At 45.1% G+C, this 26,721-nt stretch overlaps 1 protein-coding gene across 1 annotated transcript in view; it reads right to left on the bottom strand.

Moving 5' to 3' along the window:
* HERC2 (HECT and RLD domain containing E3 ubiquitin protein ligase 2) overlaps positions 1-26,721 on the bottom strand; it is a 140,606-nt gene that overhangs the window by 69,066 nt on the left and 44,819 nt on the right. The window contains 17 exon segments of the mRNA XM_032226699.1: positions 5,558-5,701; positions 6,898-7,033; positions 7,540-7,770; positions 8,028-8,224; positions 8,335-8,482; positions 12,282-12,466; positions 13,486-13,668; positions 14,485-14,677; positions 14,819-15,006; positions 15,183-15,374; positions 16,304-16,455; positions 17,774-17,910; positions 17,993-18,166; positions 19,011-19,147; positions 19,544-19,739; positions 19,833-19,960; positions 21,000-21,132. Coding sequence (XP_032082590.1) covers positions 5,558-5,701; positions 6,898-7,033; positions 7,540-7,770; positions 8,028-8,224; positions 8,335-8,482; positions 12,282-12,466; positions 13,486-13,668; positions 14,485-14,677; positions 14,819-15,006; positions 15,183-15,374; positions 16,304-16,455; positions 17,774-17,910; positions 17,993-18,166; positions 19,011-19,147; positions 19,544-19,739; positions 19,833-19,960; positions 21,000-21,132 — 2,854 coding nt within the window.

The raw sequence follows: 26,721 nt of genomic DNA, 5'->3' as shown, positions 1-26,721 counted from the left end.
AACGTCCCTGACCGCCCCCAATCACCGTGGCAAGGGCCGTGACCTGCCTGCGAAGTGTATTGGGCGCCAAACCCTTGTTAAGTCCTGATTGCAGAAAGTCCAAAACTCGGGGCACCGAATCCTGGAGGGGATCTGCCCCAGCCCGGCGGCACCACCTGCAGAAGGCCTGCCAGGTGGCCTCGTAAATTCGAGTGGTGGAAGGGCGACGGGCCGCTTGAATCGTGGCGATGACCTCACTGGAATAATGAAGGTTGGTCAGAATAGCCCGCTCACGTGCCACACGGCTAACTGCAACAACTGGGGGTTCGGATGTATGAGGGACCCCTGGTGGAGTTGGACCTGGTCGTCCGGAATCCTCCACGGGAGGAGATTGACAGGTGCACCAGGTCAGCGTACCAGGGGCACCGGGACCAAATTGGGGCCACTAAGAGAACCTCCGCTTGCTCCGTCAGTATTTTCTGGATGACCACCGGAATCACTGGTAGCGGCGGGAAGGCGTAGAGAAAACCGGCCGGCCATGGCTGCGCAGGGCATCTACTCTCTCCGCCCCGGGAGTCACGTATCTGGAGTAAAAACGGGGCAGTTGCGCATTGTGGGGCTGCACGAAAAAGTCCACGAACTGGCGAGAGAGTTGTTGGAAGAGGTCGGGGTGGAGTTGCCACTCCACATGATCCACTGTGGCTCTGCTCAACCAATCTGCCTGGATGTTGGAGTCGCCCAACATGTGTTTCGCCCGGAGGGACAACAGTCTGGACTCCGCCCAATGATGCAATTTCTCCCCCTCCAACATGAGAGCCCTGGAGTGCGTGCCCCCTTGGCGGTTGACATGTGCCTTGGAGGCCACATTGTCTGTTAGGATCAGCACATGGTTATGACTCAAAATATCCTGGAACTCTCGTAGGGCCAGTCGGATGGCCCGGAGCTCTAGCCAATTGATGCTGTTGTTCAGCTCCTGACTCGACCAACGACCCTGTGCCACCCGATTCAGGGCATGGCCGCCCCATCTGAAGAGGCTGGCATCCGTCTTAACTTGGATGCGGTCCGGCTCCTTGAATGGGAGCTTGGACGATGCCCACCACCGGAGGGATCTGAGAGTCTTGGCTGGAAGGCAAACTTTGAGTTGTGAATGGCTGGTGTGAGACCTCTGATAGGGGAGCAGAAACCATTGCAGTGGCCGTGCATGAAATCGGGGCCAGGGAACTATGTCGATGCAGAAGATCATCTTCCCTAACAGCTGGGAGAGCAGGGCCAGGGGCACAAGCCGCTGAGCTGACACCTGGGCTGCCAATCGTTGAATGCTCTGCCGCCTCTCCAGGGACAGGAAAACCTCTCATGAGGCGGAATTGATGATGGTCCCTAAGTGAAGCAGTGATGTAGTTGGCTGCAGATGACTCTTGGGGAGGTTCAAAACGAAGCCGTGCCTCCGCAGGGAGTCCATCGTTACTTGTAGATCCCAAAGGGCCTGTTCCCGAGACGGCAACAGGACCAAGATGTCGTCTAAGTAACAATTCACTCTCACCGGAACCGAGCGAAGCGAAGCCGGCACCACCGCTGGGAGCTTGGTAAAGGTGCGCGGCACCGAGGAGAGACCGAAGGGCAAGGCCCTGTATTGGAAATGACGGTCTGCGAACTGGAAGCGCAGAAACTGTGCCGGGTGGATGGGCACATGGAGGTACGCTTCCTTGATGTCGACTGATGTCATCATGTCGTCCTGGCGGATGAATGCCAAGATGCTCTTTAAGGACTACATTTTGAACCTTTGGTACTTGATGTACCAATTGAGTCTTTTCAGATCTAGAATGGCCCGCCATCCCCCTCAGTTCTTGGGTACCAGGAATAAGATTGAGTAAAACCCTAGGCCTTCCTGCCCTTTTGGAATCTGTTCTATGGCGTTGATGGATATGAGATGATGTATTTCGGCCTCCATGAGACGCCGTTTCACCGAGCATCTGAGAACTAGACACCTGATGAACCGCCTCGGGGGGATGGAGAGAAACTCTAGGGTGAGACCATGCCTCACCACCTGAAGCGCCCAGGCGTCAGACGTGGTTTCCGCCCACTGATGAGCGAAGGCCAGAAGATGCCCGCCCACCGGTACCTACCCATGGGAGTCACCGGTACCTCCGAAAGGACCGGTTGCCAGATCCACGAAAGGACCTCCTGTTGTGGGATTGCGCCTGATGCTGCTGGCGCCCCCTATCCTTGGCCCCCGCACGGTCCTGGCCGTGGTCCTGTGGCTGGTGAAAAGCCCTGTTGTAGTGGGGAACAAAGGGGGATGCTGTGTACCCCGAGTAACCACCTCGAAAGGACTGTCGTATGTTATATGGCTGCTGTCTCCTGTTATTGCGCCCCCCCAGTGGAAGGGAGAACCTTACGTTTGTCCCTGGTCTCTATGAATATGGGGTCAAGCACGGATCCAAATAATGCCCCGCCCTTGAAGGGTGTGGATGCCAGGCGCCATTTAGACTTAACATCCGCCTGCCAATGGCGGAGCCACAACAGGCATCTAGACGCCACATTGGACACCACAGCTCGGGAAGCAAACTTAGCCACATTAAGAGTGGCGTCCGCCGAGAATTCCAGGGCAGCCATAATCTTGGTGACATCTTGGTGAAGACGCACCTCATCAGGGGCTAGTCTCTCCTGCAATTGTTTGAGCCAAAGGACTGAAGTTCTATTAAGGAACGATGCCACAGTAGCAGCGCGCAAGGCCCATGCCACAGCCTGGTGGGTTTTACGAATGACCGTCTCAGCCTTGCGATCCTCTGCCTTCAAGCCTTCAGAAATTTCAGATGGAATTAGAGCCGGGGAGGCCAGGGCCGCTACTGGCTGATCCACAGTTGGGAATTGCAAAATACCCTCCAAATCAGGAGTAGAAGTGTATAATTTTCCATCCCCATTGCTGGGCGGGGTAACCGCAGTCAGTTTGTCCCATTGTTTTTGAATAAGATCCAGAAAAAGCTTTGGAGAAGGAATAACCTCCTGCAGTGAGACTGGTTCAGCAAAAAGGCGCTCGGTGGTATCAAGGCCTACTGCAGAACTATCCTTAGAAGCCACCTCCCCCATATGGGTAGTGGCCTTAGCTTTATATAATAGGGACTTGAATAGCATGGGGCGAAACAAGCTAGAGGAATTAGGTTGATCAAATATCAAGCCCTCAACATCAGAGAAATCTCTTATCTATCAATTCCCCTTCTTCCACCAACGCTGAATCCTCGCTGTAAGTAGAAGGAAGAGGCGAAGAAGGCCCAGCTGGAAGATCGGGAAGATCGACTTGAGGGGCCTGAAGACTAGGCCCACCTTAGGCACTGGCAACTACAGGGGCCTGGTTTCTACGGAGCAATTCAGCATCCACCCCCCTGGAGATAGCTGCAGAGATCATCTGGTAAAGGTCTGGAGAAAGGCCTTGATCATAGCCTTCCATAGGCCTTAGGCCTGCAGCAGTAGGAGTAAAGGTGGCAGAAGGCCCAGCACGTGGCAGCAAGTAGGCCGAGGCTGCATGGGCCTCAGTAACGACTGGAGGGAGTTGGATCCCCAACCCCCCCACCCCAGCCTCAGAAATAACAGGCAAGGGGCAATCAGGAGACCAGGCCTGATGTCCTGCTGGCTGTGGAATAGGGGCTAGTGAAACCCGCTGAGGCACTAGCGTGGGAGGAGAAGCTCTACCCTCCCCAGAGGCCTTGGGCACTGTCTTTGATTTATCCTTTTTCTTATGACCCTTATCCGGAGCCCCGGAGGTCTCCCTGGGCCTCTGACTGGTGGCTCTAGAGGTGGCCCTGCCAGGCCTCGAGCTAACCCCCACTTGGGCAGAATGCTGGGCATCAGTAGAGGGCTCTACAATACCTCCTGAGGTGGATTGATCGGCCATTGTAACTTTAGAAGTGAAAAGACTCAAATAGCACAAAAGGCACAGGTTTACTATGCAAGGACTGCGGGCCTTGTGGTCAGCAAAAGCAGCGGCAGCACGATCCTCTCACCAGGGTGACCAGGCTCAAAGTGAGGAAAGTGGGAGGGGCGATGACTCAGCAGCCTTCCCGGCGCGAAGAAATACAACACCTCGATCTCAGCTGCCTAGGACGCATGCGCTAAAAACGGTCCCAAAATGGCGACCGCAATTCGAGCGCCAATTTCAAACTTGCCCCTCAGTTAGCAAGCCGCCCTGAAGCTTCACAGCGTGGAGCGAGCTGGCGGCAATGGCGGCGCACTCACATCGCGCTCAGTAGCCGAGAAGCCGGATAAACCGTGCCGCGAACGGCGGGCGATACACAGCTGTTTCCGGATGAACCACGCCACGAACAGCGGGAATCTCCCGGGCATCCGAAGTGGCCGGAAAGCTTTAGGCGCGGCAGCGGAATTATCGGCGAGAAGCCTTGTTGCGGAAGCCCATTCGCCAAGCCCAAAAAGGCAACTACGGGCTCGAAAGCCTGGCGCCAAGCACCAATCCAACGGCTCTAAGAGCCAGCTCCCAAGCCCCAAGGCAGCGGCTGCAAAAGCCAGCAATTACCTGACACAAAGGATAAGAGATGGAAAGACTGGGCAGACAGCGAACTGTCGCCTCTCCTTTACTATTCCATAACGAGTCTCACAATCATCCACTTGAAGAATCCAAACAGAATCAAAATTTGTCTCAGTAGTCTGGAGAAAATTGGTATACGTCTCGTCTGGCTGGACTGAGTTAAAAAACTGACCCATCCAGTCAGAGGAGGCGTGGTCACCAATTTGCATAACTCATTCTCTAGGCTAATGGACAAAGTTAACCCATGCTTGGATTCTCCAAGCAGCACACAGGAGAATAAGATGACCTGAGTTCTAATCCTTAGATAGCCACAAAGCTGAGGGCCAAATAGACTTATCACATACAGTTCTTGAGGATAAGAAGGAAAATACTCATGGATGTCTCCTAAACTATTCAAACGAAGTGAGGTCTAAAAAAGGACTGCTTTATTGCTGAAAAAATAGAAATATCTATGGATCCTCTTTCTGTCCCTCATGTTATGTCCCTGGCATCTATTTTGCTTAATTATATTAAACATACTCAGGCTACCTGAGTATCTTGAAATACTGAAATGCTAAACACATGAAATACCTCATGTAGCTTGAAATACTGGTGTCAATCTAACTAATCTGTTTATTTTCTTCTTTCCTCCTTTGTAGGAATATATGATCCCCATATGTCTGATATCTAACACTAAAAGAACAGACACGTTCCTCTTAATGGATAAGCGAAAAAGAGCCTATTCTTTTTACCTCATTTCTCTAGTATTTCAACAAATCTATTTTTGGGTAACTAATGAACTAGTGATCCTATCTATACATACAAAACATTATATCTGAAAAGGAACAGCTTGTTGCTTCCAAAAAAATTAATAAATGTTTGTAGATAAGTGTATACTGCTAGACAATTCTAAGCCAGGTTATTTACCATGAGGAAAAACAAGAAAAGCTAATCATTGAAAATCCAATTCCCTCTCCACTATGCTGTCTAGTTAAGTAGAAACAGTAAAAATATATGAAAAAAATGTGAAAATTGTAAAAAGGTGATTAAGTGGAATTTTACCTGTGGGAACTGTGCTAGAATCTTGTACTGCTGGTTGAGATAAGATCTGCCTTAATTTATCCTGGTAAGAAAGCAGAGCACGGCCTGCTTTTAATATGTATAGCTTTAATTGCTGGCATCTCAAGAGATCCAAGTCTATTTGTCCTGTTCAAAATATATTACAGGCATTTGTTAGCACAACTGATAGGAAACATTAGGGATAAACATGAAAGAGAAAACATATTTTGTTTCAGGCCTAGAACTAAGTAATTCCATTTAAAACCTTCTATCTGAGTTTCTGAGTTAGCAGTGCTACAACAGAAAAATAGGAACTTGAGTAGTTTATATTCTAATTGAATAATACTGAAATATGTTGACTGTTCTGGTTCTCTGTTTTTTACCCAAGGGCTGCAAAAATTAATAGGGAAAATGTTCATGCCGAAAGTACAAAAATTTGTTAAAGATGATTTTTAAAATTATTAAAATAAATATCCTTAAAAAGAGTAAGAATACAATTCTAATCTCATTCATTGAAAATCTGTTCAGATTACAAAAGTGTTGTAGGAAACTGCTACTTTAAATTATCTTTTCCTTTTCCACCTTCACACAGGTTACAGAACTGAACATGGGACAGAAATAACATTGGTAACTGGCTGATGACCTCAACGGGGGATAGTTCATCCTTCTGGTCCCAACAGGTCCTTTGTCTGGTGTTTAGTACAATTCTCTGGAACATTTGTGTGGTCCAACTGTAATGACTAGACTAGATATTGGTAAGACTGTTCTACAGTCCTTTCCTTGGTGAACAGTTTTAATCAATGGGGGAGGATAAGTCAGCTTGATGGATACTTTTGTGACTCTATAAATAAAGACTCCTTTTTAACATGTCAGCTGCAGGGAAAGGTCACTTGTCAGTTTGGGGTAAGATGCCATCACTGTACGATTGATACTCAGTTATACAACATCATTCTGGTCTAATCTGGATATGAAATTTAATTCCTGACCCAGTATCTGGAAGCTGCTTGAGGACAGGATGGGATGAACTAGGCTGAAGCTACCAAACAAGGTAGAAAACCTTGACATAAAATATCAACTCTTATCAGTTCTGGAGATGCACTACTTCTGAAGGAGCAAGTCTATGATTTGCTGGATCTTGGATTAAGAGCTACAAATGAGCAAACAGAGGATATAGCCACAAGGGCTTCTGCCCAAATTTGATTTAAACTAATCCTTGAGTAATTCTGTTTAATGCTGATATTAACCCAAATATAATAACCCAAGCCAAACTACATTTCTTATTTCCAGATTAACTTTCTTGTTATCTTAGACAGAAGAATACTTTCAACTGGAGAAATATATACCAGAAAGGCCCTGGTTGGGAGTCTTCATCCTTTGTTTTTCTATTTTACTGCCAGCCAGATTTACCAACTGAGCCCAGACAGAAAGCATGGGTTCAGTGAAGGGTAAGTTATTCACGTTAAATGGAACCACAGGCACCTAAGGGGAAATACAAAGAATGCTATCAATGTAATTTCATTATAGTTTAGACAGCAAGATTTATTTATTTTCATCAGAAATAACTATGTCTCATGCCTAGAAAGAAGAAACCCATGGTATATCCAGCAAAATCTTTTTTTTCTCAAAAAGAAAGCTATTGGGTCACATATACATGTAGATTTCGGAAAATGCCGTTCTCAGGTCTTAAAGCTATTTTGCTACAAATTTGATGTAACATAAAAATGAAACAAAATGGGAAGATGGACTAAAAATTTTCACAATAGACTTAAAGCTGTCAGTGAAATTACAAATATCATGTCAGTACCGCTATCTTCTCAAAGCAGCAAGATCATTTCAAGAGGTTCAGGATTTAAAGGAAAGTCATAACCTGTGTTTCAGGATACATACACTTCTGCTTCTTATCCACAACATTTCCCAAGTACTACCAGTATGTTAATTATCAATTTGCTTGTTCTTAATATCCTAACATCGCTTAAGACACTCACTGGTTTTAGTTGACTAAAAGGACAAACTCTGCAGGTTCTCATTTCATAAAATTGCACTGTGATTTTTCCTTTTGGAGTAATCCTTGTCACCGTGCCTTCTCCAAATTCATCATGAACTACTTGGCCACCTAACCGCAGCCGGCTGTCTATTCCACCAATAACTGCCAAAACAGCCATCAGGCCTCCCACTTCTGGAGTCTCAGAACCAGGAAAACAGTCTTCCAAAGTAGCCTGGTAAAAATGATTACAATCTAGTTAAACTACAAGGAGCATTTCCCTTAGCAGGATATATACACATACATATATAAATTTAAATATTTTTGCACATAAAAATCAATGCACATATGGCATATTAAGGCAAATTTAATGTTTAAGAAAGAATTTTAAAAGTTCATTGCAGTGCTAATTGAAAAAAGTGTAATTGACTAAATTAATTGCTTTCTTTTTAAAAACAACAAATGAGTTGATTGTAAAGATGTGGGAACTACCCCTTCTGACTCTTTTCCTGCAAAGATGTGGGTGATGGAGGTTAGCTGAGAGTTGATATACTTGTTTATGAGTCCATTCCACTGGCTCAATGAATGCAAAGTCCTCAATAGAGCAACAATCTCTTCAGCTAAAGTACTGCTGTGAGTTGCAGTCAGGGAGGCCTGAGGCCTAGCTTTCCTCCTCCTCAGAGTAGATTCTGCAAACAAACACAGTATAAAAGAAATGAAAGAAAGCTAAGATAAAGCTACATCCATGAAGGATGAATGGACCAAAAACTGTATCAATGAAGACAAAATATTTTCTTACCTCTGAGCAGTGGGATATCTGAAGAACATGTAGTCAGCAAGCTACCCAAAAACCCAAATAATTTTTCCACAAGGAATTTCATATCCCGTGACCTTTCCGTTTTATCCCAGGAAGGAAGCACTGCTTGTAATAAGTGCACAGCAAGGATCTAAAACAATGAAACAGCAGAAAAAAGAAATGTGCACTAATTATTAAAAATAATGGCTTTAAAACAAAACAGTCCATTTGTAAAATTAATTAAAGTTCCAATGCATCCATACATTAAATCATGTTACTATACACACTTTCCTAAAAGAGAGACTGCTTGTACCCATCTGGAGTCAGCATACAAACGTATACAGTACATGCTTAAATTAATGCAGGACACCTCACTGATCTGAATAGTTTTTATCCTCAGATATGTATTTTTAGGTTACTGCTATGCTAGAGCTATGTTTATTTAACCCAACTTATGCCATATACGAGGGAACAAGAACATTAGAAGAGATCCTTGCAAAGCTAAACTGTTTCTCTTCAGTTTTCAGAAAGGATATGGATATATCATAAACCCTACTGAGTTCACTGACTCTAGGAATAGATTTTCCATTTCAATCAAAATGCTGGCCACATTTTCATCTTGTTCTTCCTGCACACATAAAGGATGATAGAGGATGGCAGTTCCAGGGGTGGAGATTTGACGTCCTAATAACTGGCGCTTTCCCTTCCCCCTTCTTGATTTGTTCCAGCCACCCCCTGACTTTGGACCCCCTGGCCTCGGATCTGGAGGGTGTGGGACTGCGAAGCTGTTGCTCTTCTAACATCTGGCGTTTACGCCTTGCCCCCCTCCAGCCACAACCATTTAGCACAATACGGACTTTTGGCCTTGGGTGTCTTCCTGGGACTTGTGGAAGGGAGAGGAGCGGAGCAGCTCTCCCTTTTCCCTTTTCCCTTTATATCATCGTTGTTTTAAATCGCACTTGCGCAGTGCTCTGCTAATTTTTATGAATGTGGTGTGGATGGTGTGCCTGTTTGATGTCTGTACCCACTTTTAAATCTTATTATTGTTGTAGTTTTTGTGTTTTAACTGACTCTGTGGGGACTGTATGGGTGAGTGCTTGTGTATATATGTTAGGATTGGGATCATAACCTGGTGCCTCCTCCACTGAGTGCGATTGCAGAAGTGGTAGGGGTGCCCAGGTCTATCTCCCATCCTAGAATGACTGGTATAAATTGCCTACCGGAAGGAGCGGAGGCCGTGAGAGGGGAAGTGGGGTCTACAGTTGCAGGGGTGGGCCGGAGCATTGTGGTCACTATTGGGAGGGGCAAGTATGACGGGAACTTCAGGGCTAGCCATTACCGGGGAAGGAGGTCAGCTATGTCACAGCGATCCCCCCTTCCAGCCCTGTTAGTTCCACTCCAGGGCCAGATGGCGAGAATTGTCAGGGCCCTGGTCTCAGGCTGTTGTTGCTAAATGCCAGGTCTGTGGTTCATAAAGCTCCCCTCGTCCGGGACCTAATATTAGATGATGGGGCAGATCTGGCATGTATTACTGAAACCTGGCTGGGCCCGGAGGGAGGAGTCCCCCTCACTGAAATGTGCCCAGAGGGATTTCAGGTGCTCCACCAGCCGCGACCCCAGGAAAGGGGTGGGGGAGTGGCCATCATCGTCCGAAGATCATTAGTTCCTCGTAGGATCCCTGCTCCAGAGCTTATCGGATGTGAGTCCTTGTTGTTAAAGTTGGACCTTGGGGGTCAAGTGGGCTTGCTGCTAACATACCTACCTCCCAACAGCGTTGCAGCAGCCCTCTCCTCGCTCCTCGAGTCGGTTGCTGAGCTGGCGGTAGAGTTCCCCAGGCTTATGGTGCTGGGGGATTTCAACCTGCCTACGCTTGGCGAATGCTCTGATGGGGCGCAGGAGTTCATGGCTTCCATGACAGCCATGGACTTGACCTAATTAATCCAGGGTCCGACTCATTCAGCGGGTCACACACTTGACCTCGTATTCCTCTCGGAGCAGTGGAGGCGTGATCTAGCGTTGAGGGGTATTAAGATCTTGCCCTTGTCATGGTCTGATCACTTCCTACTGAGGCTTGACTTTCGGAAACCAATCCCCCACCGTAGGGAGGAGGAACCAATTAGGTGGTTCCGCCCCAGACGTCTGATGGATCCCATGGGTTTTCAGATGGCGCTTGGGGTGATACCTGACACTCTCGTCCACAGTCCGGTTGAGTCCTTAGTCGCTGCTTGGAATACAGCGGCGACGGAGACTCTAAACCGGATTGCACCTTTGTGGCCTCTCCGAGGTAGCGGATCCAGGAGGGCTCCTTGGTTTACCGAGGAACTCCGGGAGATGAAGCGTCAAAAGAGACGCCTAGAGCGCTGCTGGAGGGCCAGTAAATCTGAGTCAGACCGAGCACTGATGAGAGCCTATATCAGAACCTATCTCGTGGCAATACGGGCGGCAAAATGTTCGCATTTTGCCGCTCTTATTGCATCCGCTGAATCGCGCCCAGCCGCCTTGATTAGGATAACCCGCTCCCTCCTGAAAGGGAGGGATGCGGATGAACCTTTACAAGGTAGACCTGAGGAATTTGTTCAGTATTTAACGGATAAAGTCGCTCGGATTCGGACAGACCTGGACTCCAATTGCACAGTACCAGCCGAGGTATCGGGGGAAGGTCTTGAGCGGAGTTTATGGACTGAGTTTCAACTTGTCACACCTGAGGAAGTGGACAAGGCCATGGGAGTGGTGAGCGCCTCCACTTGTATACTGGACCCGTGCCCCTCCTGGCTGGTTTTGACCAGCAGGGAGGTGACACGTGGCTGGATCCAAATGATAATTAATACCTCCCTCCAGGAGGGATCCTTCCCGCTCCTCCTAAAGGATGCAGTGGTGAGACCCCTCCTGAAGAAACCGTCTTTGGACCCAGCCATCTTGAGCAACTATTGTCCAGTCTCCAACCTTCCCTTTGTAGGGAAGGTTGTTGAGAAAATGGTGGCCTCTCAACTCCAACGGTCCTTGGATGAAACCGATTATCTGGATCCCTTTCAGTCCGGTTTCAGGCCTGGTTACAGCACGGAAACTGCTTTGGTTGCGCTGATCGATGATCTCTGGTGAGCCACGGATAGGGGTCAGTCCTCTATCCTGGTGCTCCTTGACCTCTCAGCAGCCTTCGATACCATCAACTATGGTATCCTTCTGCGATGGTTGCGGGAGGTGGGAGTGGGAGGCACCGTTCTTCGGTGGTTCTCCTCCTACCTCTTGGACAGGTTGCAGTCGGTGTTGGTTGGGGGGCAGAGGTCTCGGTCCTGTCCCCCCTCCTATTTAACATCTACATGAAGCCGCTGGGTGAGATCATACGGTGGCACGGGATTAACTACCATCAATACGCGGACGATACACAATTGTATCTGTCCGCCCCATGCCAACTCAGTGAAGCGGTAGAAGTGATGTGCCAGTGCCTGGAGTCTGTTAGGGTCTGAATGGGAACGAACAAGCTTGCGCTCGAGAGAAAGAGAGAGAGAGAGAGAGAGAGAGAGAGAGAGAGAGAGTGTGTGTGTCATGGTCAGTTTTCAAAATGTGGTATAGCAACATGCTATGAGTATTCCCTCCCCCTATTTATTCTTTGAAAAGAAGGTCTGCCATGGCACATGCTTATAATTCTCTCAGATTTTCCAAAAAGTTTTTGGAAGACAAAATACCTGTTCCTAAACAGAGAGGGATCCAGTGTCTATAGCTATATATCTTTCCCATGTCTTGAGCACTCTTGACCAATACTTTTAGGTCCAATCTGTCCCAGTTCTCATGACTCTTTCGTTTCTATAGTAGATATAGGGACAAAGCCACACTACATATTCATGCTGATCTTCTAAGACACCTGCTTCTAAATTATAACAAAGCTATAAAAGACAGCTTTAAAACTCTACCATGAATCTACCACTGATCATTAAAACATTAAATACTGTTACCTGTCGTTGGAGAGATGCCGCAGTGAATGAGTCATGTCCCTCTACAATTTTCATTAGCAGCGTTATCCATTGTGATGTACTAAGAGTGCTGCACATTTGAGGCATCAGTGCTATACTTCGGATGAATCCCAGGGTACACCAGCTCCGGTGTTGCTCTTTGTTAACTAATGTATTTGGCATAAAAGCTGCAAATAAATTAACAAAGACTTAGTAATCAACATTGGTGTAATCATATTTCTGATTACACGGTAGAAATTCCTATTGCTCCCTGCTCTCTGCTTGTATAAAGATGAGGAATATGGGCCTTAAAAGGGAGGAGACTTCTTCCCTTTTTCTTATGACTGGAGAGGGAAACCAATTAGATTCAATCCTACCTGGTTTTAGTTTTCAAAACCACCTTGTTCTATATTTAATTTTACTTTACTGTAATGTATCTAAACCAAAAATCCTCTAACAAACAATTATAAAAAATAAGCATTAAAAAGGAGGTTACACCAAAGACCTTTCATTCTGTAAAGGATGAACATATAAGGCACGATAATTTATGAACTGACTAAACTTCTGAATCATTCTCTTGCCTTTAAAAGTTACTCAGAAACTATAGTGATCCAAAATGCAGTAGCCCACCTATTAATTGGCAGCTGCTGGTGGAGTCACATTATACTTGTGCTTTGAGTTCTGCACTGGTTTTTAGTAGGCTTCCAGGCACAAGTTTAGACATACAAAGTCCCTAATGATTTGTCATTTAGTTACCTACAGTACAAGCTTGACCTGTATTTGGTCATGTCGGGCAAAACAACCAGTAACTCTCCTCTTCTAGGAAGTAAAGGGAAAAAGCTAAAATGCACTGCTTTTCAGAGGTATTTATTCTCTGAAAAAGCCTCCCTCATGAAATCAGTCTGGTCTTCATTCAGAAAAATTCAAAACATTAAAAAATTATTTTTTATGCAGAATTGCAGCTTGTGTAGTTAATATGACTGAATATAATTAACTGATATTATTATTTCTGGGATGGGAGATTATAATCCCGTGACCTATAATTATAATTTTTTTAATCTGTGGATTAGTTAGTCATTGTCTAGATCATTCTATCAGATTGTGCTCGGATGAATAAATAAACCAAATAAACACATAACATTCTTGTTTTACTGATACTTGGATGGTGAATACAACAGAAAGCAAGAATATAATACACTGGATTTACATGATTTTTCTGTTGTGCCACTTTCTACCACCATGCGGAGTAATCCACACAAAGTTCTTGTTGCTTCATTCTGCATTACTTCAGCGTGAAGGCCAGCCGAAAGGCAGAGTGTTTGCAGAAGATTCACAGTGCTGGTCAGCATCATGGAAGTAGGATGGAGATTTTTTTCAGTGTGTTCTCCTTCTAAAACAAGAGTCATAGTAAATTACTGAAAACAAGGTTAATTGTAATTTCAGTTCCCTCATTTTCAGTCACTCTACATAAAGTCAATAATATAAGCTTAGTATTTTAGTTATGAGCAGTATAAACATCACAGTGTTTCCACAAGAATAGATGTGTTAATCACAAAAGAAGATAGACTATTCAATTTATTTTATCATGAATGTCAAAACAAACACAATTCAGAAAGAATAGCTAACACTGCTAGTGCAAATAACAAAGAAAAGCAAACTGAAAGAACTCTCATGTCTTTGAAACATGTCTTTGAAACATTAGGAGCAGAAAGATAAATGATAAAAGCTTTTGATTCACATTACAATGTGAATATACTAATATATCACCCTATACTAATAGCTTCAAAGAAGATAATAGAACACTAGACAACCTAAGATCCATCGAATCATCCTTTTAAATATATTTTTCTTACCTAAACAGAGAAACAGAATGACCACAGGATGAGAAAATATCAATGAGAGCAACGTCCACTTTCCTTTTGGCTTCCCCACTGAGTTTGTGGCAATGAGCTGCAGAAATTCTCCTTACTTCCTTACTTCCTTACTTACTTCCTTCCTCCCTCCCTCCCTCCCTCCCTCCCTCCCTCCCTCCCTCCCTCTTCCTTCCTTCCCTTCCCATATTACCAAGTGTTTTCTTTTAATATTTTGAGTCTTTTGATTGAAAAAAGAGAGAGGGCAGAAGAAAATGTGATGTAATTCCATCCATTCTCACCATAGAATATGTAGATACTAAAATGCCAGTGACCTCATCTCCAAACTTTCTTACCAGAATCATCTTCGGTGTCAGAATCTTCAGTTGCAGGTTGTGAAGCAGGAGGTGGTTCGGCTAGCTTCAGATCATACTTCCCCTCTTTTCCCATCCGGTAAGAATTGGTACTGCCAGTGTCCCACTGCACTCGGATCCAACCATCTTCACCCAGTTCTCCAATTACCCGTCCCAAACCTGGAGGAGGCCCATCCTTAGAAAAGCAGAAATGTTTAAAATATACAACAACCAAGATTAAATTCAAATTCAATTGGTATGTTTGTTTATTACACTTTTATGCCATAACTCTTGGCAGATACAAAGCAAATAGGTGCAACACTGACAAAGATCATACCTGGTCACCCCACTTCCAATCTACTCCTCTCATCACTCTAGTGCCAATCTTCATCATGGCTGCCAATTCTGGTCCTGAAACAGGAAGCTGAACTGGAGTGCTTTCCTTCCTGGACTCTTCTAGGACTGTAGCAGAAACACCCCGGGATGCAGCAATCATATCTTCTTCCACATTATCGGAGCTAGGTCCTAATTCAACAATAGATTTATTGAGATATACAAACCTTGCATTTAGCCCTTGATAAATTCTAAAACCATTAAAATGTTTCCAAAAAATAGTCAGGAAACAATGGAAAAGACATTTTAATTTTTTCTAAGTTCTGAGCAGGGGAGGGAAAAACCAGAGGAAGACAGATCTGCAATACCTATTAGCCTCAGTGTGGTTTGCATTAATGCCAACATGCCAGAATTGAGAAGAAGATTCAAGGTATTTGCACCATGTTGTAAAGTTAACATGTTAAGCATGACCAATAAAAAACGTCCTTGTGGGACAGTTCCAAGACTTGGTCCTGCAGGATTCTCATTGGTTATAGTCTGCAGAGGAACAGGCTGGATCCCTAGGTGAAAAGTGGGGAAAAAACCAAGATATTTATTAGCTTAAATAAATGACCTACAAAATACTTCTGCCAAAAGATTTTTACTTTTATTTTGCCTGAAGTTGCTTTTCTGGTTGCAGAAAATACACTAGAAACTCCAAAACACACACATACATATATAAGATTCCTCTAATAACTTTTATCTCAATAGACAATGCAGATATAAATAATATTATGGTCCATGAGCAGGGGTGGGTTTCTCGCCCCGTTCCAACCGGTTCGGTTGGAACGAGGCCGGCAGCGTCCTCGCGCACACACGCGGCGCGCGCGTGCACGCACGCAGCGCGCACGTGCGTACTAGCGTCTGCGCGATGCTCCAGCTGCTCCTGGAGGATCGCGCAGGGGCTGTATGCGTTCTGCGCATGCGTGGAAGCGCAGAATTCGTAAAAACCGGGTAAGGAGCGGGCGTGGGTGTGCGGGCGCGCGTGGGGGGGGCTTCGCCGTTCCTGGAAGTTACTTACTTCCGGGTTCGGCGACCAACCGGATCGCAGGGACCGGTGCGAACCGGTCGAAACCCACCCCTGTCCATGAGTCCACAGTACTCAAACATAAAAACCAACCAAATTCCCAAACAAGGAGTCAGTTATTAAGGCTTCAGGATATATCAGTGCAGATCTTCTATTTCTGTTTATTTAATAAAAGTGTCTAAATAACTCAGAAGCTACTGAAAAAGGCAACAGATACAAATCTGTATGGCTCATGACACTTCCCTCTCCATGTCTGTTATATTATCAAAAGAAAAGGAAGCTTATCGGATATCCTACAAGACATAACTGGCAACCATACTTCAAAATTTCAATTACAGTTTGCACTATCATACAAATTCATGCAAATAACACCAATAGGTTTTAATAAATCAAAACAGAGAGTAAATACCTGGAAGGACTCACCTAATTCTTTAAATCTGCTATTAGCATCAAGCAAAATGTTTCTAACATTTTGAACAGCCCACGAATACAACTTTCCAAAGGTAACTTCCAGAAGCGTGCGGTTAAAGGGTGGAATAAGATCAACATCCCTTAAGCAGTCTGTTAAAGGCTCTCTTTGTAGGTTAAAAAATAAAATAAATATTTCAGGATTTTGGAAATGTAACAAAGTATTACAAATGGAGCATATGCTGCAAACCTAACATAGCTATTGTTCTTACCCCCCACCATTCGGTGATTAACGCTGACACAGGCTCACTGTTAGCCACGCTTTATTCACAGCAATTACAATCCTGTTGGCTGAAAGCCCAAACACGACTCACAGGCAAGAAGTTGGCAGCAACCCAGACTCCCACAGACAAGAGATACAATACAAACAAGAGCTTCTCCAGATTGTTATGAACAGTTGTGTCCTGCAAAAGGACTCCTCCCAAAGTCTCTTCTTATATACTCACTTGGGAGGGGCCAAGCCACAACCACCTGGGCTGGATTATCTTTTATGAGTTTGTCTCCGTAACTGCTGCCTCCGTTTCTCCGTCCTCTGTTGCCTGGCGTCAGGGACAAACTCCCTTTGATCTTCCCCACTGCTCCATGCCTCAGGCACCTCCTGGTGGCCAACCAGCCTCTCTGGTCCCTGCTCTGAGTCTGAACCCTGCCCAGGGTCCTCCACATCTTCCATAGCAGACTCATAGGATTCCTTGCCATCGGAATCCATCAGCAGCTCCAACGGCTCCTGCTGAGCCACAACAGCTATACTTTGCTTTTTTTCCCAAAAGGCTTCATATGACTGACACACTTTATATTAGTTCTAGGAAAGCTAGGTGCCCCATAACACTTAAATGCTTCTGTAAGATTATTTGTGTGTTTTTCTTCGTTCAGCACAAGTCTGCTATACTATACAGGTAGTCTTCAACTTACAACAGTTTGTTTAGTGACCGCTTGAAGTTACAACGGCACTGAAAAAAGTGACTTCTGACCATTTTACACACTTACGACCATTGTAGCATTCCCATGGTCATGTAATTTACATTTGGATGCTTGACAAATGGTTCATATTTATGACGGTTGCAATATCCTAGGGTCATATGAACATCTTTTGCTACCTTCAGACGAGCAAAGTCAATGTGGAAAGCCAGATTCACTTAACTTAACTACCATCTTACTAATTTAACAAGTGACAATTGCAGTTATTCACTTAACATATGTGGCAAGCAAAGTCGTAAAATGGGACAAAACACACAACAAATTTCTCACTTAGCAACATAAATTCTGGGCTCAATTAAGGTCATAAGTCGAGGACTACTTGTATTACCCAAGTCCCTAGCCCACTTCTGGCTTAGTTCTAAAATCTGTACTCTTGATTTTATGTTCCATATGCAGCACACTACAAAATGCTCAACAGAACTGAAAGAAAAGAGCTAAGGGAAAGATTACCCTATATTAATTCCTTCTGGAATGAGTCTTTGCCATCCACAGAACATAGCATATTGCACAGAAGGCAGCAAGAAGCTTTTGGCAGCCAATTTTAGAATTGTATCAATCCCCTCTAGTCGAACTTCTGCTCGCTCTAGCTGCAAAACAGAGATAAAGCATCACTTCTCCATAAGTTTCTTATGCAATAAAATCTCAGCCGCAGTAAAGAAAATAGTTTACCTGCTTTAATAAGCACTTCCTCATTTTTTCTACATCAACAGGTTCCTCTTTCAGAGCAAATTCAACTATGGTGTTGAGTAAAGCAGACTGGGGATATAACCCTTGGACGTTTTGCTTCAGCCACTTGTATTTGTGAACACCTGTGACTGTATTTATCAGCGGCTGCCACTTATCCTAAGAAATTAAATGTGCATTAATATGAATTAATAACTGAGGTCTCAGGCTGAAAACAATGTTAACAACCCAAATAGCACATTGAGATATTGAATCTTACAACTTTATGCTCCAAGGGCAAATGAAAGCTTTACAGATACATCTGATGATGAACACAGTAACACAAAAAAACACCGAGTGTTGCATCTAAAAATAACCCCCCCCAAAGTGAATTGAATATAAAAATTTCAGTTATCAACAGGAAGGCTATTAAAGACACAGAATATTTTACATTGTCAGCTAGGCAAGGACCTTTTTGATGGCTATAGTCAACTACAGGGCTACATAACTCATGCAAAGTAGATGGGGGCTATAGATGAGTGGGAGTTTCTTTTGGGAATGAATGAGGTTTTGCTTTTTCATCTTTTTTTTAACTGCAAAATTTATTTGAGGGCCTATACTAGATTTCCCATATCATAATAGAAATTAGTTTCTGACAACAACAGTGAGAGAGAGAGAGATCTGAAAGCCACACATACACGCATTTAGAGTTGTGGATACCCATCCTGATGTAAATTATGGAAAGTAATATTGGATAAGGTTATTCTGTGTATAGTTTAAATGCATAACTTCCATTTCCTCTCAGAGTGCCTTCAGCAGCTTGTGCACATAAAACATACATAAAAATATGCCAACTAATCAGGTTCTTTAAGATACTATAAAAATCTTCCCACAATCCATACTTACTTGTTTATTGAATTTATTTGCCACCCATCTAGTAATGAAACTACTCTGGGCGACTTGCAGCACTTAGGATGCATAGCACCATCTACATCTTACTGCATGCATCGTTTTTTATATTTACCTTAGGTGATTTGACGGACAAAGGCCTTTTATCAGTTGTCATGGGACTATGAGGTATCATACATGACTCTCCCAAATCACTTTCCTCGTTTCCAATTTTGGATTCTTCCACATCAGACGTTTCGGATTTTTTAGGAGCTAGCAGGAAAAAAGATGCTTTAAGAAAAATCCAGAAATGCAAAACTTAATAATTGAATAAATCTGTATTTCCTAAGAAGCAAAAGTTAAAGTTTTGTCTAGAAAAAAAATCACTGCTGAAGTGAATAGTAGTTTTATGTGGCAGAGAATCATATTCCTCAACCTATTCTTGCTAATTGCATTATCTTTTGAATTTACAATATGGAGCCCATTAGGAACTGCACATACAAGCAAGTGAGGGGTAAATGATCATGCCATTTTTCCCCATTGAGGTAGATATAAAAGACTTACTTAGGAACAACCCAAAATTCGTTGTATTCTACTACATGTCAACAAATAAGAATCACATCTTCTCCAGTACATCCTCTGTAAATCATATTTAAGCCATTGTTTTACCTTTCTTTTTTCTCTTATCTCTAATTATCTTCTGGACTACCCTTCTCCATTGGGGCAAAGAACTGAGACTTTTAAGTTTGGACATGATGGAGAGGTCATTGCACACTGCTGGGCGCAGTTCATTGAAGAGAAATCTCAAGCGTTCAATAACAGGAGCACAGACTTCTTTGTATGATCTTCCTTGTTCTTGATGGGTCTTAAAATAATAATGCACATGAATCAGTCCATAATTTAATTAGCAACAGCAATTATTAGTAGCAAGAAAAGATGCTGCTGCCTCCATGCTTACTTTGATCAGTGAACATTTTGCTTGATAGACAACACGACAAACATCTGCTACAGATTTTGGAAGTATTCGGTGTTTCACTTGGTCAACTCCAAGCGTAACAGGATGAACAAGAGAAAGTGCTATATGACCTTTAAAAAAGAATAAGCAAAAATAGAAAATGAAATACTACAGTAAAATAATAGGACAATGAGTTCTTCCTTTCTGATACTCTCTGAAAGATCTGAAATGGCAGAGAATTTTCTTTTTAAACTGTGCTGGAAGAACATAAAATACAACTATTTCCCCTTTCCCACAGCCATAGTCTGCTGCCCCACTTACAAAAATTTATTATTTTCCTAGTGCAGAAAAAGAGTTTAAGAGCATTAACAATTTAGTTAAGAAAGTTTAATAGGATTAGGAAGAAAAGTTATCCAAGTATGTGCTAGACCAGAGGTCCCCACCCCCTGAGCTGCAGCCCCTTCCAAACTAGACCACAGAAGTAGTGGGCAAGTGTGCATGTGCGAAGCTGCATTTGTGAAAGTGGTGGGTGCGTGCAGGGAAAACCAATGCCCCCCCCCCAACACCCGCACCAGTCCACCAAGCTGGAAAGGTTGGAGACCACTGTGCTAGACTAAACTTTGCAACTTTGGTTTCTCCATAGCAAACTATGCAATGGGATAAGCATCTCCATCCTTAGTACCTTTTTTACAACAAAGGTAAACATTTTTTCCTCTGGATTTATAAGTACGCCCAGCTCAAACAATACAACTCAACAATTTGAAACATCTCAACAATTTGGAAGCATGTTGACTAAATCCATATTGGGAAGAAACAAAGATTGTTGCATTCTCCTCCCCCAGACAGAGGATTTTCTAAAATATGTAAGAATCTGACTATTCTGTCTCAGCTTATTTTGAAGGCTGGAATGCCAAAAGGTTGTATTATCATAGTAACTCAAATTTTCCTACACAATCTTATATTCCAAATGGAACCTAAAATAATAAGCAGCATTTTGACTGCTATATGATAATATACAGCACTTTGCCCATGCCATGCTAGAGCAATGTAACCTCTAATAAGTTTTTAGCACCTCACACCTGATTGCATTTAATTATTGTCTCCTTCCACACAGTGCCCTATAATTTTTACAGTGCTACTCTGAGATAATTGTATGCCAAATACAAATACCTAAATCCTCATGCTTGAGAAGGCAACATAACAACAGACGTCCTACTTCTTCTACTGGGTGCTCAGGAGGGAATGTAATAGGTGTTGTCAAATGACACTGTTTGCAGTACCTCTCGACTTGACATAAAAAGTCCTAGATATTTAAAAAATACACAGTAGGGTTTATGACATTGTAGCAATCAAACAAATGCAATTCAATGAAATCAAATAATTGAAAAAAGCATTATGTGAATATCACATATTAGAATATTATATATATTGGAATCTCAAGACAGATTCTCCTACATTCTCTTTTCTTACATATAGATGGAACTATATCCTCCTAAGTTAGGATAATAACTGTATTCTTACAATACATTAAGGCAAAAAAAACCATTCAGAAGTAACTGTCAGACAAGCAGTTTTATAGTTTTATTTAATATTCTTTAATTGTAGTTTTTACAAAAGCGGCAGAAGTTTCTAGCCAAGTCATTCTTGCAGTTATGCAGGATAATGTTCTTATGTTCTCTATAGAGGACATGGAACAAGGCTAGACTCAGCATTACTTTCAGAACAAAAACAGCATATATGAGGGAGGACCCTGAAAACACTAGAAAGACAAATAAGATCACAAGGAATCCCTTTATTAGATTTGTGTTACTTTTTTATTTTTCAAGCTTTCCTATCTATCCCAGAAGTGTTTGTCACCAATAACAGTGTCAATATCATAAAAAAGGACTAATAGCATCCAATGGCATGCATTTTATATTGTTGCAATAGCAATAGCAGTTAGACTTATATACCGCTTCATAGGGCTTTCAGCCCTTTCTAAGCGGTTTACAGAGTCAGCATATTGCCCCCAACAACAATCCGGGTCCTCATTTTACCCACCTCGGAAGGATGGAAGGCTGAGTCAACCCTGAGCCGGTGAGATTTGAACAGCCGAACTGCAGAACTGCAGTCAGCTGAAGTAGCCTGCAGTGGTGCATTTAACCACTGCGCCACCTCGGCTCTTTTTTGTTTTGGAACAGTGTTATTTTAAGCAAAGGTTGCTCTCCTGGACAAGTTGAGGTTGAGTATTTGTATTAATTATTTGGCTGATTCAGTATAGTACTGGGATTTTCATTGGTGGAAAAATTTAGTCTTGATTTAGAGCATAACATTTGATATTTGGTGTTTATTTTCAAAAATCTGATTTGCATTTATTTTATTTTTTCACTATGCTATTTGTTTTTGAGTTTCAATTTCCTGTGAAATTTGTACTGTAGTTTTGAATTTCTGCTGATGTTTGTGCAGCTCAGTGATGTTATAAAGTTCAAAAAGCTTTTACAAAAGTTCTTTAAAAGTTATTTTTCTTTTAGCAGCATCTAGTTGCCTTTAAAAAAACAGGTGTTTTGTGATGGATCACACTTGTAACACCCATTCTGGGAACAAGCAAATTCCATTCATTACAGCAATTATGGCCTTGATAGAAAAAGATCGTTGTCTTACCTGAACGGTCGTTCTCAGGGCGCTGCGAGGAGAGTCCAAGCGTGGGTTAACACAGTCTATCTGCCCTAGGACTGAGTGAGTTTTTTCTCTTGGCCACGCCTCCCTTTGCCTCCATTATTCAGTTTAAAAAACAATGAACCACCGAGCAGGAAGCCCGTACAAAGTCACATCCAGTCAACACCTTGCAGCCACGAGGACCCGGGGCGGGATTAGACTCTCCTCGCAGCGCCCTGAGAAGACCGTTCAAGTAAGACAACGGTCTTTCTCCAGTGCACTGCTTGGAGAGTCAAGCGTGGGACATGCCCAAGCTATATTGTCCCTGGGCAGGAAGAAACCTGAGTCTCCGGAGCCTCCGCAATCTTCTGTAGAACTCTTCGTCCAAAGGAGGCTTCGGCAGAGGCAAAGGTGTCAATCTTATAGTTCCTGATAAATGCAGTGGGAGAAGCCCCCGTGGCCGCTCTGCAAATGTCCAGAATAGATGCCTGGATCGCCCAAGCCACAGAAGAGGCAGCACTCTTTGTCGAATGCGCAGTCACCCGGCTATGCGCAGACCTGGTCTGATGTTCATAGGCAATCTTGATGCAGGCCCGTAATCAATGCCCAACAGTGTGGGAAGACACTTTGCGACTAAGCGAACCCGGATGAAAAGACATGAAAAAGGATTCGGACCGCCGAAACTCTTTGGTCCTCTTTAACGTAAATCCGAATCGCACGTCTCATGTCCAACTTGTGCCAGTCACGTTCTTTAGGATGCGATGGCTTCCTAAAAATCGGGGAGGATGATCTCCTGAGCCCGATGGAACACAGTGTTGACCTTAGGAACAAACGTGGGGTCAAGCCGTAGGATAACTCTGTCAGCGTGAATGATGCACAAATCTGACCTGACCAAGAGAGCCGCCAACTCGGACACCCGTCGAGTGGATGTGATGGCCACCAGAAAAGCCGTTTTGAAGGTCAGATGGTGAAGGCTCACCTGATGCAGCGGCTCAAACAGAGCCCCTGTCAATGCTTGAAGAATCAATGGCAGGTCCCAGGTCGGGTAATGGTGAACGGCCCAGGGACAGATGTTCGTCGCCCCTTTCAGGAAACTCTTGACTTGCGGGTGTTGGCTCAAGGGCTGGGAGGACACTTTGAGCAGGATGGTAGAAAGGGCCGCAACCTAGCGCCGAAGATGCTAGGAACCAGACCCCTGTCCAAGCCCCCCTGCAGACAATCCAGCAGCTGGGGAACAGACGCGGACACATCTTGTATGCCGTGCCTTTGGCACCAGGAAGAGAATGCCACCCAGGTTGACTCGTATATCCTGGTGGTCGAGGGCCTCCTGGAAGCCTGGATAGTCTGGATGACCTTGTCTGAGATCTTCTGCCTCCTCAGGAGCTCCCCCTCAAGTGCCAGACGGCTAGCTGTAGCCACTGGGGATCTGGGTGGCGAACCGTTCCCTGGCAGAAGGAGATCTGTTCTGGAGGAATCCTCCTCAGTCTCTGCACCGAGAGACCCACCAGATCTGCATATCAGGACCTCTTAGGCCAATGGGGAGCGACCAGGAGGATCTCTGCGCCTTCTGCTATGAGCTTGGATACCACTTGCGGAATGGTATTACCTCCTCACGACCCATTAGATCGCATAGATTGGGCCTCCTCCGAGTTCCATCTGCCAGTCAGTGTCGACTGGCAACTACGCGGAGGAGAGCCTTTTCAATAGCAGCTCCGACCCTTTGGAACGATCTCCCCGTGGAGATTCGTACCCTCACCACCCTCCAGACCTTCCGCACAGCCCTCAAGACCTGGCTATCCCATCAGGCCTGGGGTTAAAGATTATAATCCATCCCCGCCCGAATGTTGAATGAATGTTGCTTTACTCTTTTAATTATGTATTGTCCTATATGTCATTGTATGTTTCCCCTTCCTATATAAGTTGTAAGCCGCCCTGAGTCCCCTCAGGGAAAAGGGCGGCCTATAAATAAACTTAACCATAACCATGAGAGGAAGCGGAGGGAATGCGTACAATAGTCCCGGGGGCCACCTGCACCTCAGTGCATCTGTCCCCTCTGCCCACTGAGAATGGTATCGGAAGAAGAATCATGGCAGATGTGTGTTGGCGTGAGTGGCAAAGAGGTCTACTTGCGGTTTGCCAAACCTCCTCACAATCTGCTGGAACAGGTCCGGATGCATCCGGAATGGTCGATCTGTTGTCTGCTCAACCAATCTGCCTCCTGATTGCTGGACCCCGAGATGTGGTCAGCTCTGATGGACGCCAGGTGGCATTCCGCCCACCTGCTCAGAGACTCTGCCTCCACCATGAGCTTTCTGGAGTGGGTACCGCCCTGCCTGTTGATGTGAGCCTTCGTGGCCACGTTGTCCGTCAGCAGGAGTATATGGCGCCCTGCAACCAGTCTCGAGAACCACCTCAGAGCAAGGTGGGCGGTCCTCAACTCCAGCCAGTTTATGCTTTGGGAGGCCTCCCTCAGGGTCCACAACCCCTGTGTGAGTTGGCCCTGACAATGAGCGCCCCCCCCCCGAGGAGGCTGGCGTCTGAAGTCACCACAATCTGCTCGGGCTCTTTGAAGAGGCACCCCTTCTCGACCTCCACTGTCCTCCACCAGGCAAGGGACCGGATCCCCTGGGGGGAGGTCTCACCCTTCTGGTAGAATTGCTGGTCTTGTCCCTCTGCATCGGCAGGAGAAACCATTGTAGCTCCCTGGCATGAAGACGCGCTCAGGGAACCACCTTCAAGCAGAAGATCATGACCCCAAGGAACTGGGACAGAGCAACGATCGGCACCGACCTGGACTTCCGACACTGCTGCACTCTGCGTCTGAGGTCTGCAGGCGGTCTGGGGTGAGGAACACCTGACAGGTGAGGGAGTCTATGACCGCACCGAGATATTGGATGCGTGTGGTTGGTTCCAGCTGGCTCTGGGCCAGATTCACCAAGAATCCATGTAGACGCAAGGTGCGAATGGTTAGCCGGACATCTCTTTTGGCCTGCTCCCGGCTTGCAGAGTGAATGATGATGTCGTCCAGGTAACACTCTAGACGAATCGGGTGGTTCCTGAGATGGGCCGCCACCACCGCCAGGATCTTCGTGAGGCCAAACGGCAGGCCCGGTATTAGTAGTGCCTCCCGTCGTAGAAGAACCATAGGAACTGTCTGTGAGCTGCATGTATGGGAACATGCAGGTAGGCCTCCTTCAGAGCTATTGAAGTGAGAAGGTCTCCCCGCCTGACATAGCCCAGAAAGACCGTTGGCTTACCTGAACGGTCGTTCTCGGGGCACTGCGAAGAGAGCCCAAATGCTGGGTTAACACAGCCTATCTGCCCTTGGACTGAGTGATGTTTTTCTTGACCACGCCTCCCTTTGCCTGCACATGCTCAATTCGAAAACGAAGGAACCGTCCTGTAATCAATTACAGTCAATACAGCCACATCGTTCAATACTAACACCCGGGTGGGTTTGGGCTCTCTTCGCAGTGCCCCGAGAACGACCGTTCAGGTAAGCCAACGGTCTTTCTCCAGTGCACTGCTCAGAGAGCCCAAATGCTGGGACATGCCCAAGCTATTGAGTCCCAGGGTGGGGAAGCGCCGAAGCCTCTGGCATTCCAGCCACTCTTTGTAATACTCTTCTGCCAAAGGAGGCTTCGGCTGAGGCAAAGGTGTCAATCTTATAGTTTCTAATAAAGGCCGTGGGGGAAGCCCAGGTGGCCGCTCTACAAATGTCTAGGATAGAGGCCTGGGTTGCCCAGGCTGCAGACGTTGCAGCACTCCTGGTGCAGTGAGCGGTGATTCGTCTCGGAGCCGTCTTGCCCTGGTGCTCATATGCCAGTTTGATGCAAGCACGTAGCCAACGTCCCACAGTGTGAGAGGAGACCTTGCGGCCCAGGGACGCAGGGAGGAAGGAGACAAGAAAGCCTCTGACCGGCGGTAGTTCTTTGTTCTCTTTACATACGTGCGCACGGCCCATCTCACGTCCAGCTTGTGCCACTCACGGTCCTTAGGGTGAGAAGGATGGGGACAGAAGTTGGGCAAAATAAGTTCTTGAGTCCTGTGAAACAGGGAGTTAATTTTCGGAGCAAATGACGGATCAAGTCTCAATATTACTCTGTCCGGGTGAACTACGCACAAATCCTCCCTGACAGAGAGCGCAGCAAGCTCGGCTACCCTGCGAGCGGATGTAATGGCCACCAGGAAAGCGGTTTTGATGGTGAGGTAGCGCAGACTGGTCTTTTTTAAAGGCTCAAATGGGGCTTTGGTCAGG

This window comes from Thamnophis elegans, chromosome 11 (genome assembly GCF_009769535.1).
Source record: "Thamnophis elegans isolate rThaEle1 chromosome 11, rThaEle1.pri, whole genome shotgun sequence".
NCBI lineage: Eukaryota > Metazoa > Chordata > Lepidosauria > Squamata > Colubridae > Thamnophis > Thamnophis elegans.
Note: the sequence above shows the minus strand (reverse complement) of the source record. Positions and strands in the feature narration are given on the sequence as shown.